At 40.9% G+C, this 15,647-nt stretch overlaps 1 protein-coding gene across 3 annotated transcripts in view; it reads right to left on the reverse strand.

Annotated features, from left to right (window-relative positions):
- Positions 1–15,647, reverse strand: part of PXDNL (peroxidasin like) — a 409,080-nt gene that overhangs the window by 173,237 nt on the left and 220,196 nt on the right. For all 3 annotated transcript variants that reach the window (XM_033203626.1, XM_033203627.1, XM_033203628.1), the window contains one exon: positions 886–1,055. In XM_033203626.1, the coding sequence (XP_033059517.1) occupies positions 886–1,015 (130 nt within the window). In that variant the 5' untranslated portion in view covers positions 1,016–1,055. The remainder of the gene's footprint in view (positions 1–885; positions 1,056–15,647) is intronic.

Consider the following 15,647-nt stretch of genomic DNA (forward strand, 5'->3'; position numbering starts at 1 on the left):
CAATTTGAATATAAATTAATTACATTAATGTGATTTTTAATTACTTGTTTAGAGAAATTCAAAAAATGGCTTGCCAGTGAGAGAGTGGAAAGCAAATTTTTGCTGTATTTACAGCAGTCATGTAAGCGAATCTCCAAAACACTGAATTATCACACACACGCACATACACGAGAGTGTTCATTTACTTCTATTTAACCCGAAATACAGGTATAGAGATACACAGAGATATATCCTTATATTCACATGAAAAGCTTTAAATGAAAATCAAATAATATTGTAAGCAGCCATAATAAATTATTTAGGTAAAGCCTATTGCTTTAGTAAGGTTGTCAGAATATAACCATATGCTTATTAAATCCAAGGTTTCCATTATTTAAAAATTTACAAAGAGATGGTAAGACTGATTTTTATTATTTTAGTCATATTCATGGTCCCATTATACATTTAAAAAATCAATTACTGGATTTGTTGAGAGGCTTTCTCAGCAACGAATATTAGCAATTATTTGATTTAAAGTTGAAACCCCTAACTTACTGATTATTAACACTAAGTCATACGAAGGAATAAGTGGAGATTTTAATGTTGGACACCACTTCTGGTGACCTTGTTGAAAATCAGTTTTCTCAATATTTATCCCTTGAAATTATGGAAATTAGATTAAATGTTCCTCAAAGACTCTCTCAGCTCTTAATTTTATGTTGATAAAACCTTCTTTAAATGAAAATGCAGATGATGGAAAGGAAATTGGCCATACTTTTACCACATTCCTTAAAAACACTTTCTGATAACACATTCTTCTAAAATGCATATTATATAATAAACCTTTACAGAAAGACAGCAAATGAGAGACATTTCTATGTTATGTACACATTGAAATTTACGTACGGCAATTGAACTCCTCTACTGTTACTGAAGCAACTGCACGCCCATGGAGTCTCCTGGGATATTCACAGGTAGCCGCAACCTGGGTGTGGCCGTGTTGGGCAAAGCCTTGTAAAAGCTCCCCCAGCCACATCAGATCACAGTCACAAACCAGGACGTTGGAATCCAGACGCCTAGGCATGCAGGCAAGAAGCACAACTGTTAAAAGGGACTATTAATTTCTATGATAAATCTTTTGAGTGGTAATATTTAATTTCCCCCTGATTTACCTTGTCTGTTAGATTCTATTAACCAATAAACAGATATTAAGAATCACTTAACTTGTTGCATATCTCGCACAGAGTAGACACATTTTCATATTAACCATGTTTTTGAGAAGTCACTTTAAAACTGGAAAAGCAGTTTTCCCTTAATGTGCACTATGTCTACTATAAGTAAATAATTGTGAGGTGAAATGAATCCTTATTTGTTTTAGAGAAACGTAGAATTGAAACTGTAAGTATAGTCAGGTGAAGTGGCTCACGCCTGTAATTCAAGTGCTTTGGGAGGCCTAGGCAAAAGCATCACTCAAGGCCAGGAGTCTGAGACCAGCCTGGGCATTCTAGCAAGGTTCCATCTCCAAAGATAAAAATTTTCTTTAATTTCTTTATGGTTTCAACTTTTATTCTAGATTCAGGGGGTACATGTGCAGTTTGTTACCTGGGTATATTGCATAATGCCGAGGTTTGCAGTTCTATTGATCCCATCACCAACGTACTCAAAATAGGACCCAATATTTTTGTAACCCTCACTCCCCTCCCTCCCTTCCCTCACCAATAGTCCCTAGTGTCTATCATTGTCATTTTTATAACTATGAGTATCCAATATTTAGATCCCACTTATAAGTGAGAACATATGGTTTTTGGTTTACTGTTCCTGCATTAATTCACTTAGGATAATGGCCTTCAGTTACAGCCATGTTGGGCAAAGGACATTATTTCATTATTTTTTATGGCTGTGTATACAATTTTTTTAGTTAGCCAGGCATGGTGGCACCCGCCTGTAGTCCCAGCCACTTGGGAGGCTGAGGTGGGAGAATCACTTGAGCCCAGGAGCTGGAGGCTGCAGTGAGCTGTGAAGGCGCCACTGCGCTCCAGCCTGGGTGACAAAGTGAGACCCTGTACCAAAAGCAAAAACAAACAAACAAAAAAGCTGTAAGTATGGAAGTGTTCCAGTTTGCTTTGTTTATGTGTTATAGAACAAGGAAGCTGTAATGTGGTGGTGGTATTTCAATATTTTTGGATTACTCAAAAGCGTGGTAGAAGCTTTGCTGCCCAAAGGAGGCTTATGAATGTGATGTGTGATCCACGCAGCTCCCCAAGGAGGTCAGCTTTTTTTCTTTTGTAAACTCCTTGGCATCAATATGGATAGGCATGTGTTCTCTGTGTTTTCCATTTGCTCTAAAGGACAGAAGCCAAGCTTTCCTTTTTTGTAATGCTCAAAGTCCCGGTTAGAAGGTCCCCCTCTGGAATTGCCACATGCAGACTGTAACAGGAAGGCAATGGCTCTTTTCATTTCTTTATGGTGTTTCCTAATATAGGCATACAAGTTATTCATTTTTGCCAAGTTTTACTGTACTTCACTAATTTTTTCTAGCATATTTTTCCTCATGAAATAAAATAGATCACCAAAGAGATTTATATGTATCTACCTCCATTCTTGCCAAAAGATGTCTGGCAAAAAGTTACAGAAATGATTAATACTTTTTTTTCATTTCTCCCAATGGGTTAAAAAGGGAGCTTTTGCTAAGTGGAATTCACAAGTCTGTCTGTGGTGGCAAATGGATCACACTCTATGCAAGGAAATCCAGCAATGAAACAGCAATGTGAACATATTTACAATAGGTGTTAGATTGATTGTAAGAAGTAGTGTCCTATGTGACTGGAGGAGAATACAAAATGCCATAATTTTAATAACTTTTAATCAAAATTATTCATGCACAAAAGTCCTTACAAATATGGAAAACAAACACACAAACACAAATTAAATCTAAAGATACCAATTTGCAAATAAAAAAATCACTTCACTGTATTAATTTAGAAATTTGCATGGATGTCATGATACTGGAAGAGACAAACCTGAAAGTAAAAAATTGTGCTATTCTCTAGATTTAGAAATTAAAACACTTCCTAAAACAACTGTATACATTTTAATAAATTTAAGAAAGTCTTATTATCTGACAGTTTCGTAAAATGTTTTGTAGATATCCAATTCATATGACTAATTTTTATAAGTGTATCTAAATTTTATTATATTACCCTGAAAATGATAGCTAAATTTAGTAGCTTTAAATTGCTAAAGGGAAAAAAATTTTTATTAAAAAAAAAAATGAACATAATACTGTTGAACAAGATCTGTTTTGTAGCCACGTAGCTGGTACAATAAATCAGTCAGTGACAAGGAACAGCCAAGGCCTGCTCAACCAACAGCGCTCTCCTGGACAAGTGCTAGTTGACTTTTACGACTTACACCCCACTCCCGACAAGGCTATAAAAAAAAAAAAAAAAGGCCGGGCGCGGTGGCTCAAGCCTGTAATCCCAGCACTTTGGGAGGCCGAGACGGGCGGATCACGAGGTCAGGAGATCGAGACCATCCTGGCTAACACGGTGAAACCCCGTCTCTACTAAAATACAAAAACTAGCCGGCGAGATGGCGGGCGCCTGTAGTCCCAGCTACTGGGGAGGCTGAGGCAGGAGAATGGCGTAAACCCGGGAGGCGGAGCTTGCAGTGAGCTGAGATCCGGCCACTGCACTCCAGCCTGGGCGACAGAGTGAGACTCCGCCTCAAAAAAAAAAGTCAAAAAATGACAGGTGTGGTGGCTCACGCCTGTAATCCCAGCACCTTGAGAGGACTAGGCGGGTGGATCACGAGGTCAGGAGTTCAAAACCAGCCTGGCCAAGATTTAGTAGAGACTCCGTCTCTACCAAAAGTATGAAAATTAGCCAGGCGTGGTGGTAGGCACTGGTAATCCCAGCTACTTGGGAGGCTGAGGCAGAGAACTGTATGAACTCGGGAGGCAGAGGTTTGCAGTGAGCTGAGATTGGGCTACTGTACTCCAGCCTGGGCAACAGAGAGAGATTCCGTTTCAAAAAAAAGTCAAAAAAATAATAGATGTTGGCAAGGCTACAGAGAAAAGGAAATGCTTATTTAATTAGAATGTAAATTAGTTAAGCCACTATGGAAAGCACTTTGAAGATTTCTCAAAGAACTAAAAACAGGCTGAGCATAGTGGCTTATGCCTGTAATTCCAGCATCTTGAGAGGCTGAGGCAGGAGGCTTGCTTGAGCCCAGGAGCTCAAGATTAGCCTGGAGAAGATGGCGGGACCCTATCTCTACAAAAAATTTAAAAATTAGCTGGGTGCTGGTAGCGTGTGTCTGTTGTTCGACTACTTGGGAGGCTGAGTTAGGAGGATCCCTTGAACTCAGGAATTCAAGGTGGCACTGAGCTATAACTGCATCACTGCACTGCAGCCTGGGACAGAGTGAGACCCTGTCTCTAAAAAAAGAAAGAAAACAAGAATTAAAAACAGAACTACCATTTGACCCATTTGATCTCAGTACTGGGTATATACCCAAAAGAAAATAAACTGTCCTACCAAAAAAAAACATAGGTTCATTGCAGCACTATTCACAATAACAAAGACAGGGAATCAACCTAGGTGCCCATCTGTCCGGAGCCGTGAGGCTCGGAAATTGCCGCGGCCTCTGTTGCTTAAGCTCTGCGTTGTGGAGACAAGATGGCGCACTTCCTGGTTCTTCATCATCAACTTTACCCACGCGCGCGAACTTTTCCCGCCCGCGCGTAGATAACCTCCCGCGCCCGGGAAAGACTAAGTCTACCGAGCATGCGTCTGGTGACGTCTCTCATTATTCCCCTCCCCTCCTGCTCTGAGCCCTTCCTCTTACCTGGCAGCATATATAAGGCATTACACCACCACCATTAAATGAGACTTGATCAGAATACTGTCTTGTCTCCATTTCTTGTGTCTCTTGTCTCTCTAAATTCCCCCACCCCCTTCTCCAAGGTCTGTGTTAATGATCCCGCTGGTCGGGACATGTGGCGCCCAACGTGGGGCTTGGATACGAGGGAACTGCGTGAGGAAGAGGGCGCATAGAAAGGCCGGCGACTAAAGTGAAAGAAAAATCCCTCCGACCGTCGTGGGAGCCTGCTGCTTCGGAGTTGAGGGTAAGTTACGCGCCCAAAATGGGACAAGAATTAAGCCAGCATCAAATCTACGTAGGGCAATTAAAAGAGGCTTTAAAGACACGGGGAGTAAAGGTTAAAAGTGGTGACTTATTTAGATTTTTTGATTTTGTAAAAGACACCTGCCCTTGGTTCCCGCAAGAGGGGACCATTGACATAAAGAGGTGGCGTAGAGTGGGAGATTGCTTTCAAGATTATTATAATACTTTTGGACCAGAAAAAGTTCCAGTGACAGCCTTTTGTTATTGGAATCTAATCAGAGACCTAATAGATAAAAAGGAGGCCGATCCACAAATAATGGCTGCGGTCACCCAGACTGAGGAAATTTTACAAGTCAGTTCTCAGACCGACCTCAGGAGCCCCCCGCCAGCCAAAAAGAAGTAGACCTTATTTCTCTTGAAAGTGATGACGAGGGGACCAAGGCTCTTTCGGTTAGAGACAAAATGATGCTAGGCGTACAAAAGCCTAAAAAATATCCAGTTCTACATACATCACCAAAAGATAAAAGTGACAATCCTGGCCCTCAGATGTAAATTGGGACAACTTAGAGGAAGAAGCAGCTAGATATCATAATCCTGATTGGCCCCCCTCTTTCTCGCATCCGCCTCCCTATAACGGAACGCCTGGTGCCTCTGCACCCGACGTAATGGCGGTGGTTAATCGAAAGAAGAACTCAAAGAAAAAATCGGTCAACTTGAAGAGCAGATAAAGTTAGAAGAATTGCATCAGTCACTAATCATTAGGCTGCAAAAGTTAAAAACAGGAAATGAGAGGGTAACAAATTCAGAGAGTATGGGAGGCTTCCCTTGCCCGCCTCAGCGGCCCGGACAACATGTCCCAAAAGGGAAGTTTTCTACTAGCCGAGACACGGAGTCCTCCGATAAAGATATCTTCCCAGTAACTAAAACTGTAGATGGACAGGGTCAGGCCTGGAGGCATCATAATGGATTTGATTTTACTGTTATAAAAGAGTTAAAAACTGCTGTTTCTCAATATGGAGCTACTGCTCCCTATACTCTTGCTATAGTAGAGTCTGTGGCCGATAACTGGCTTACTCCAACAGATTGGAACACACTAGTTAGAGCAGTTCTTTCAGGGGGAGATCATTTGATTTGGAAATCGGAGTTTTTTGAAAATTGCAGAGACACAGCCAAAAGAAACCAACAGACAGGAAACGGTTGGGACTTTGATATGTTAACTGGCTGTGGTAATTATTCCAACACTGATGCGCAGATGCAATACGACCCTGGATTATTCTCACAAATCCAGGCGGCGGCTACAAAAGCCTGGAGGAAACTCCCTGTTAAAGGCGACCCAGGAGCTTCACTCACTGGAGTCAAGCAGGGACCTGATGAGCCGTTCGCAGATTTTGTCCATAGGCTCATGACAACCGCAGGAAGGATTTTTGGTAATGCCGAGGCGGGGGTAGATTATGTTAAACAATTGGCTTATGAAAATGCCAATCCAGCTTGTCAGGCAGCAATCCGTCCTTATAGAAAGAAAACAGATTTGACTGGATATATCCGCCTCTGTTCAGACATTGGACCCTCCTATCAACAGGGTTTGGCAATGGCCGCAGCCTTTAGCGGACAAACCGTAAAAGACTTCCTTAATAAAAAAAACAGAGAAAAAGGAGGGTGTTTTAAATGTGGCAAAAGAGGACATTTTGCAAAAGATTGCCGCGGGGATTCAAATAAAAACTCTGAAGCAAAGGTTCCAGGCCTTTGCCCAAGGTGTAAAAGAGGAAAACATTGGGCTAATGAATGTAAATCTAAAACTGACAATCAGGGAAATCCTTTACCCTCCCAACAGGGAAACGGGATGAGGGGCCAGCCCCAGGCCCCGAAAAGCTTATGGGGCGGTCAGCTTTGTTCCAGCCAGCAACAACAATCCATTTCAAGACTTAGTAGAGCAACCCCAGGAAGTGCAGGACTGGACCTCTGTGCCACCTCCCACACAGTATTAACACTGAGATGGGAGCACAAGCCTTGGGCACTGGAATATATGGGCCTTTGCCTCCTGATACCTTTGGATTGATCCTGGGAAGAAGTAGTGTCACTATGAAAGGTCTACAAGTTTTCCAGGAGTAATCGATAACGACTATACTGGCGAAATTAAAATAATGGCCAGGGCTGTTGACAATATTATTACTGTTCCTCAAGGGAATAGAATAGCACAATTAGTCCTACTGCCTCTAATTAAAACAACTAATAAAGTCCAGCACTCTAACAGAGGAAAGGGAGGTTTTGGATCATCAAATATATATTGGGTACAGCCAATCACTAATCAAAAGCCCTCCCTGACCTTGTGGCTAGATGGTAAGTTGTTTACAGGATTAATAGATACAGGGGCTGATGTAACCATCATTAGACAAGAGGACTGGCCCTCTCACTGGCCTACCACAGAAACTTTCACTAACTTAAGAGGAATTGGACAAAGTAATAATCCCAAACAAAGCTCTAAATACCTTACCTGGAAAGACAAAGAAAATAACTCAGGTCTCATTAAACCATTTGTTATCCCTCAACTGCCTGTTAATCTCTGGGGACGGGACCTACTCTCCCAGATGAAAATTTTGATGTGCAGCCCCAATGATATAGTTGCTACACAAATGTTAGCTCAGGGTTATAGCCCCGGAAAAGGACTGGGAAAAAAAGAAAACGGTATTCGACAGCCTATTCCAGCCTTAAGACAATCTAACACAAAAGGGTTTGGAAATTTTTAACTTCGGCCATTGACATGCCTGTACCCCAAAGTGTGCTGACCCCATAACATGGAAGTCGGATGAGCCTGTTGGGTTGATCAATGGCCTTTAGTTAATGAAAAGCTAATTGCAGCCCAACAGTTAGTACAGGAACAGCTAATGGCAGGGCATATTGCGGAGAGTAACTCTCCCTGGAATACACCCATATTTGTCATCAGGAAAAAGTCCGGTAAGTGGAGACTATTACAAGATTTAAGGGCAGTAAACGCTACTATGGTCCTCATGGGTGCCTTACAGCCCGGGCTACCTTCTCCGGTAGCGATCCCTCAAGAATATTTTAAAATTATCATAGACCTGAAAGACTGCTTTTTTACAATTCCCCTTCATCCCACTGATCAAAAACGATTCGCCTTTAGCTTGCCAGCTATAAATTTTAAAGAACCAATGAAGCGATACCAATGGAAAGTGTTGCCTCAAGGTATGGCCAACAGCCCCACCTTGTGTCAAAAATATGTGGCTACAGCCATACACTCAGTTAGAGAGACATGGAAACAAATATACATTATACATTACATGGATGATATCCTCATAGCAGAAAAAATGGGAGAACAAGTTCTACAGTGTTTTACACAACTCAGACAAGAGCTAACCACTGCGGGGTTACACATAGCTCCAGAAAAAATACAATTACAAGACCCTTATACATATTTGGGTTTTCAAATAAATGGACCTAAGATTACTAATCAAAAGACAGTTATCCGTAAAGATAGGTTACATACCCTCAATAATTTCCAAAAACTCCTTGGAGACATTAATTGGCTCCGGCCATACTTAAAACTTACCACGGGAGAGTTAAAACCTTTATTCGACACCCTAAAAGGTGACCCCAACCCTAAGTCCTTTAGGTCATTGTCAAAAGAGGCGCTTTTATCACTCCATAAAGTAGAGGCGGCTATTGCTAAACAATTTGTCACCAGCATAGACTATTCACAGCCATTAACCTTTTTAATATTTCACACAACACTAACACCTACTGGTTTATTCTGACAAGATAACCCTATTATGTGGGTCCACTTGCCTTCATCTCCCAAAAAGGTATTACTCCCCTATTATGATGCCATAGCAGACTTAATTATTCTAGGAAGAGACAATAGCAAAAAATACTTTGGAATTGAACCTTCTACGATCATACAACCTTATTCTAAGCCACAAATCCATTGGCTAATGCAAAACACTGAGACGTGGCCGATTGCTTGCGCTTCTTACGCTGGTAACTTGGATAACCATTACCCACCAAATAAGCTTATCCAATTTTGTAAGCTGCATGCTTTTGTCTTCCCTCATATCACCAGTAAAACACCCTTAGACAATGCCTTATTAGTATTCACTGATGGGTCCTCCACAGGGACTGCTGCATATACCTTTGCAGACACCACTGTTAACTTCAAAACCAGTCATACGTCAACTCAACTAGTGGAGTTGCAGGCCCTAATCGCAGTGCTGTCAGCCTTCCCTAATCAGGCCCTTAATATTTATACTGACAGTGCATATTTAGCTCACTCAATACCTTTACTTGAAACCGTAGCACAAATCAAACATGTGTCAGACACAGCCAAACTATTTTTACAATGCCAACAAGTAATACATAACAGATCAACACCTTTTTTCATTGGACATATTAGAGCTCATTCAGGATTGCCAGGACCTCTATCCCAAGGCAACCAAGTGGCTGACTTTGCAACCAAGACTGTAGCTACAACTATAAATACAAATTTGAATCAAGCACAGACCGCTCACGCTTTACACCACCTTAATGCTCAAACCCTAAGATTAATGTTTAAAATAACTAGGGAACAAGCTAGACAAATTGTTAAACAATGCCAGACATGTATAACTTATCTGCCAGTCCCTCACTTAGGAGTAAACCCAAGAGGACTAGTTCCCAATATGATCTGGCAAATGGATGTCACCCATTATTCAGAGTTTGGTAATTTAAAATACATCCATGTATGTATAGATACATTTAGTAGATTTATATTAGCCACCCTACAAACAGGTAAAGCTACCAAACATGTAATAGCCTATTTACTACACTGTTTTTCTGTAATTGGAAAACCTAAACAATTAAAAACAGATAATGGTCCTGGCTATACATCTAAAGGTTTCCAAGACTTTTGCCTAAAATTACAAATAAAACATACTACTGGTATCCCATATAATCCTCAAGGACAAGGAATCGTTGAAAGAGCTCACTTATCCTTAAAAACTACCATTGAAAAGATAAAGAAGGGGAATGGTACCCTACTAAGGGCACCCCTAGAAATATTCTTAATCACACACTCTTTATTTTGAATTTTTTAAATTTAGATGAGCTGAATAAATCAGCGGCTGATCGATTTTGGCATTCTGACTCTAAAAAACAATTTGCCATGGTTAAGTGGAAAGACCCATTAGACAACACATGGCATGGTCCAGACCCAGTGTTAATTTGGGGAAGAGGCTCCGTTTGTGTTTTTTCCCAAAATCATGATGCAGCCAGATGGCTACCAGAGCGATTGGTAAAACAGGTACCTAACAATAACCAACCCAGGGAATAACTCTCTCCCTGAGAGTACCTTTCTTTCCTTACAAAGATGAACTCCAATTACAAACTCCTTGGATTCTCGTGCTGACTTGCAAGGCATTCCAAGTTCATGCCGGTTTTGGTGATCCACGTGAAGCTCTTATGATCATACAACAACGACATGGTAAGCCTTGTGATTGCGCTGGGGGATATTTCGCCAGCCCACCTAATCCTTATATCACAACTGTATCTTGCTCCTCTCACACAGCATACCTGCCGTCTAATTCCCTTAAGTGGAGGTGTGTATTAACCCCGAGAATATCTAGTGAAGGGGATAACATAACCTGCCCTTGTACCACATTTTGGGACTCTATACACAGCTCCTGTTTCACCGCTTATCAGAAATGTACCTCTGGCGGTAAAACATACTACACTGCTACCTTAACAAGTACTAGAGACCCTACTATAGGGGCCAGCAATGTCCCTACAGTATTAGGAAATACCAACAACCTCATATCAGCTGGCTGTACTGGTACAGTAGGGCAGCCTGTCTGCTGGAATGTTAACCCCCCTCTTCATGTCTCTGATGGGGGAGGACCACAAGACAAGGCCCGAGAAATTATGGTACACAAAAAACTTGAGGAATTGCAAAAGTCCTTGTACCCGGAAATTTATTACCACCCCTTGGCCTTGCCCAAAACTCGATGGAGAGAAAAAATTGATGCCCAGACTTTTGACCTCCTCACTGTTACACATAGTCTGCTTAATAATTCCAACTCTGGTCTAGCCAGTGATTGCTGGCTGTGCTTACCATTGGGAGATCCTGTTCCTCTTGCCATACCCAGTAATGACTCAAGCTATACACCCAATACTTCCTGCGCCATCATTCCTCCCCTTCGAGTACAGCCCCTCGAATTCTCTAACTCCTCTTGTATCTACTCTCCGCCTCTCAACAATTCCTACGACATTGACGTAGGCATAGCTGAGTTTACTAATTGCCCTATTATCACTAATGTTTCTCATTCGCTGTGCGCCCCAAACAGTTCAGTTTTTATATGCGGAAACAATAGAGCATATACATATTTGCCCACAAACTGGACAGGACTTTATATCCTAGCCACTCTTCTGCCAGATATAGACATTATCCCTGGAGATGAACCTGTACCTATTCCAGCTATAGATCACTTTTTGGGAAGAGCCAAAAGGGCAATACAATTTATCCCCTTACTTGTAGGATTAGGCATCACTACTGCCGTAACAACTGGGGTTTCAAGCCTAGGGGTCTCTGTTACTCAATACACCAAATTGTCTCGCCAATTGATCTCAGATATGCAGGCCATCTCAAGTACTATACAGGATCTACAAGATCAAGTAGATTCCCTGGCAGAAGTAGTGCTTCAAAATAGGAGAGGCCTAGATTTATTAACTGCCGAACAGGGAGGTATCTGCTTGGCTCTACAGGAAAAATGCTGTTTTTACGCCAACAAGTCCGGGATCGTCAGAGATAAAATCAAGCGTCTACAAAAAGACCTAGAAAAACGACGAAAAAAAATGACTGATAACCCGTTTTGGACTGGGTTCCATGGACTCCTCCCTTATATCATACCGTTATTGGGCCCCCTGCTTTGCCTATTGCTCTTACTCTCTTTGGGGCCTATAATCTTCAATAAGCTCATGACATTCATTAAGCAACAAATCGAGGCCATCCAAGCCAAACCCATACAGGTCCATTATCATCGCCTTGAACAAGAAGATCACGGTGGTCCATACTTACACTTGCTATAAACCACCTTCCTTGTGCGCTGAACTGGACAGCCAATGACGGGTAAGAGAGTGTCATCTCTCACTAACCTAAGACAGGAGGGCCGTCATAGCTACTGCCTAATCCCATGACGGGTACCAGTGAAGAGATGTGTCACTCCAACCTAAGACAGGCGCAGTTCCCGAGGGAATATCTTCTAGTCGTTTAATAATATAAAAAAGGGGGACCTGTCCGGAGCCGTGAGGCTCGGAAATTGCCGCGGCCTCTGTTGCTTAAGCTCTGCATTGTGGAGACAAGATGGCGCACTTCCTGGTTCTTCATCATCAACTTTACCCGCGCGCGCGAACTTTTCCCGCCCGCGCGTAGATAACCTCCCGCGCCCGGGAAAGACTAAGTCTACCGAGCATGCGTCTGGTGACGTCTCTCATTATTCCCCTCCCCTCCTGCTCTGAGCCCTTCCTCTTACCTGGCAGCATATATAAGGCATTACACCACCGCCATTAAATGAGACTTGATCAGAATACTGTCTTGTCTCCATTTCTTGTGTCTCTTGTCTCTCTAAATTCCCACCCCCTTCTCCAAGGTCTGTGTTAATGATCCCGCTGGTCGGGACACCCATCGACAATGGATTGGGTAAGGAAAATGTGGTACATATACACCACAGAATACTATGTAGTCATACAAAAGAATGAAATCAATCATGTCCTTTGCAGCAACATGGAAGCAGCTGGAGGCCATTATCTTAAGTAAATGAACGCAGAAACAGAAAGCCAAATATTGCACATTCTTACATATAGGTGGGAGTTAAACGCTGGGTGCTCATGGACATGAAGATGGGAACAATGGGGACTGGGGACTACAAGATGGGTGACGGAAGGAGCGGGGCAAGGATTGAAAAACTACCTATTGGGTACTATGCTCACTACCTGGGTGACAGGTTCAATTGTACCCCAAACCTCAGCATCAGGCAATGTACTCTGATAACAAACCTGCACATGTACCCCTTGAATCTAAAATAAAAGTTGAAAAAAAAGATTAAAAAAAAAAAAAACAGTATTGTGTTCAACATTCACATTTACATTTTGAGTTTAATTTCTTGTAATTTTCTCAAAAAGGAACATACAAGAACTTACTCCTCTAAATATAAAGGAGTAAGTTCTCACTTCAGCATCACCATGATGTTCTTCTGAACTGAACATTAGCAAGGATGTGAATATACATCCCCTGGGAGCATCCCGAGCATGGCAGCCTCACCATGCAGTTGTCCCATTTTCCAGAGTCATCACTGCTTACTCATCGCCTTCCCTCAGTTATACCTTCCCTTATGGGTCCTCATGCTTGTGTGTTTTGTTTACAACTGAGCACAAGATTTCATTTATTTCTAATTATTATTTTCAATTTAAGATAGTCATCCATAGTGGAGTTGCAAAACATGAAGAAAACAACAAAAGGATACAGATTTTCACTTACCAGTTGAAAAACTCCTTTTGTGTTTGTAAAATAATCTAGTAGTAAAACTATGCTTTCATATGATAATCTGAGTAATCTTTATAATAATTTTCAAATTTATCAAGAGAAAATGTTTTCAAAATTTTGCCTATAATTTAGAGCCATGAGTATTGAAAACTAAGAAGCAATAGAGTCAATCAATAAGAAAGATGGTTCTTATGAACCTTTATTAGACTATACTAAATATTGAATACACTATGTTTAAAATCATTACTTTACTCTTCTCCATTTTGAAAGTGCTCTTATATCAAATATCATACCAAGTATAATAAATGAAAGCCTCTCTGATAGTATGCAGTCAAGAATCACAGCACTAAAATAATTACTCACTTGGATATATTCTCTGCTCAATGAAAAATTTCAAAGGAAAAAAGTGGTGCCAGGTAAATTAATCTTTTCCATTTGAAAACAGTAACACCTCACTTGTACTTACACAATCCCTTTCACTTAAAGATCCAAAAACACTTTTAAACAAAACACAATCAAGAATATTTTATTGATTTTTACAGTCCACTTGTGAAGGCTGTGATTGTCATGAGTTAGAAATGGCATGACAGATGGAGAACCCAGCATTGGGTGACCTTCATAGTGCCAAGACTGGAGTCAAGGGCAGAATTACCGCTGGTTTCTCTGCCCTCACATGCTATCAGTGAGTGGACACTTCTCAGTTGAAAAACTTTATTGTTGAAGGTGGAATTTATTTAATAGTAGGTGTAGCCCTCTATTGCTCGCCTATATTCTGTTGTTCTCATCTAAATTGTAGTCTAAATAAGACACGAGTTGAGGATTTGGAATAAACAGATGCCCAGTTTCCACCCTGTCTTGGACCCATCAGGATTTCATGGACCCTGAGCAGTTTGCTCAAATCATCTGTATGTCAGTTTCTCAGTTTCCCACAAAACAAGTTCATAAAATAAAGATACTTCATCAAAATAACAAACTAAAAAAAATCATCTGAAAACATTTGGATGCACAGTGCATGCATGTAAGGTGCATACTAGCACATCACTGTAAGGAGAACTCCCTCGGCCTCTTTATTGGCAGTTATTTTTGCATGTGTGTTCCACCAATGGAGTGAATGCTGTTTCAGTAAATGTAAGAGAAGGCTGGAACAAAAAAGCTGCTACTAAGATTTAACAGGACAGAATAATAAAAAGAGATTAGAAAAAACTAAAGGATTTAGCACTTCAAAACTTTTTCTGAGTCACAGAAGGCAAGAATGACCCAGATAGAAATTTATATAGACAAGAAACACTGCATGGGAATTATAATTGCAAATATACAAAGACAGTGATTCTAACCATATCTGATGTAACAAATTTTAAAAAAAGAGAGAAAACAGACAAGTAGAAAATAATACACAATATTTCTCCCACCACCAAAATGGAACATCCTATGACCCTGTTACAAAATGTCTTGGCATTTTGCATATCCCACATAGGACTGAAAAACAAGAATAAATGGATGTGTTATTCCAAATGGCTGGTGCAGCCAGTTCTGACAAGTAAGAAAACTTTGGCAAAAAGCAGTTATCATGGATGGAACCGGAAGCCATTATTTTTAGTGAAATAACTCAGAAACAGAAAGTCAAATACCTCATGTTTTCAAGCTTACAAATGGGAGCTAAATAATGCATACACATGGATGTAGGGAGTGAAATAATAGACATTGGAGAATCAGAAAAGTGGGTGGAGTGGGCGTGAGGCATGAGAAATTATCTAATGGGTGCAGTGTACACTATTAGGGTGATGGCTATGCTAAAAACCCAGATTTCACCACTATGCTATATATCCATGTAATAAATCTACACTCGTACCACTTTACAGATAGATTAGATAGATAGATAGGTAGGTAGGTAGATAGATAGATAGATAGATAGATAGATAGATAGATAGATAGATATGGTCAGTTGATGACCATATCCGAGACTTTTGAGGGCTTAGATACAGTCAAAGAACATCAAGAAGACTGGGAAGCAGCATTA

This window comes from Trachypithecus francoisi, unplaced genomic scaffold, assembly GCF_009764315.1.
Source record: "Trachypithecus francoisi isolate TF-2019V2 unplaced genomic scaffold, Tfra_2.0 Lachesis_group7, whole genome shotgun sequence".
NCBI classification, from domain to species: domain Eukaryota; kingdom Metazoa; phylum Chordata; class Mammalia; order Primates; family Cercopithecidae; genus Trachypithecus; species Trachypithecus francoisi.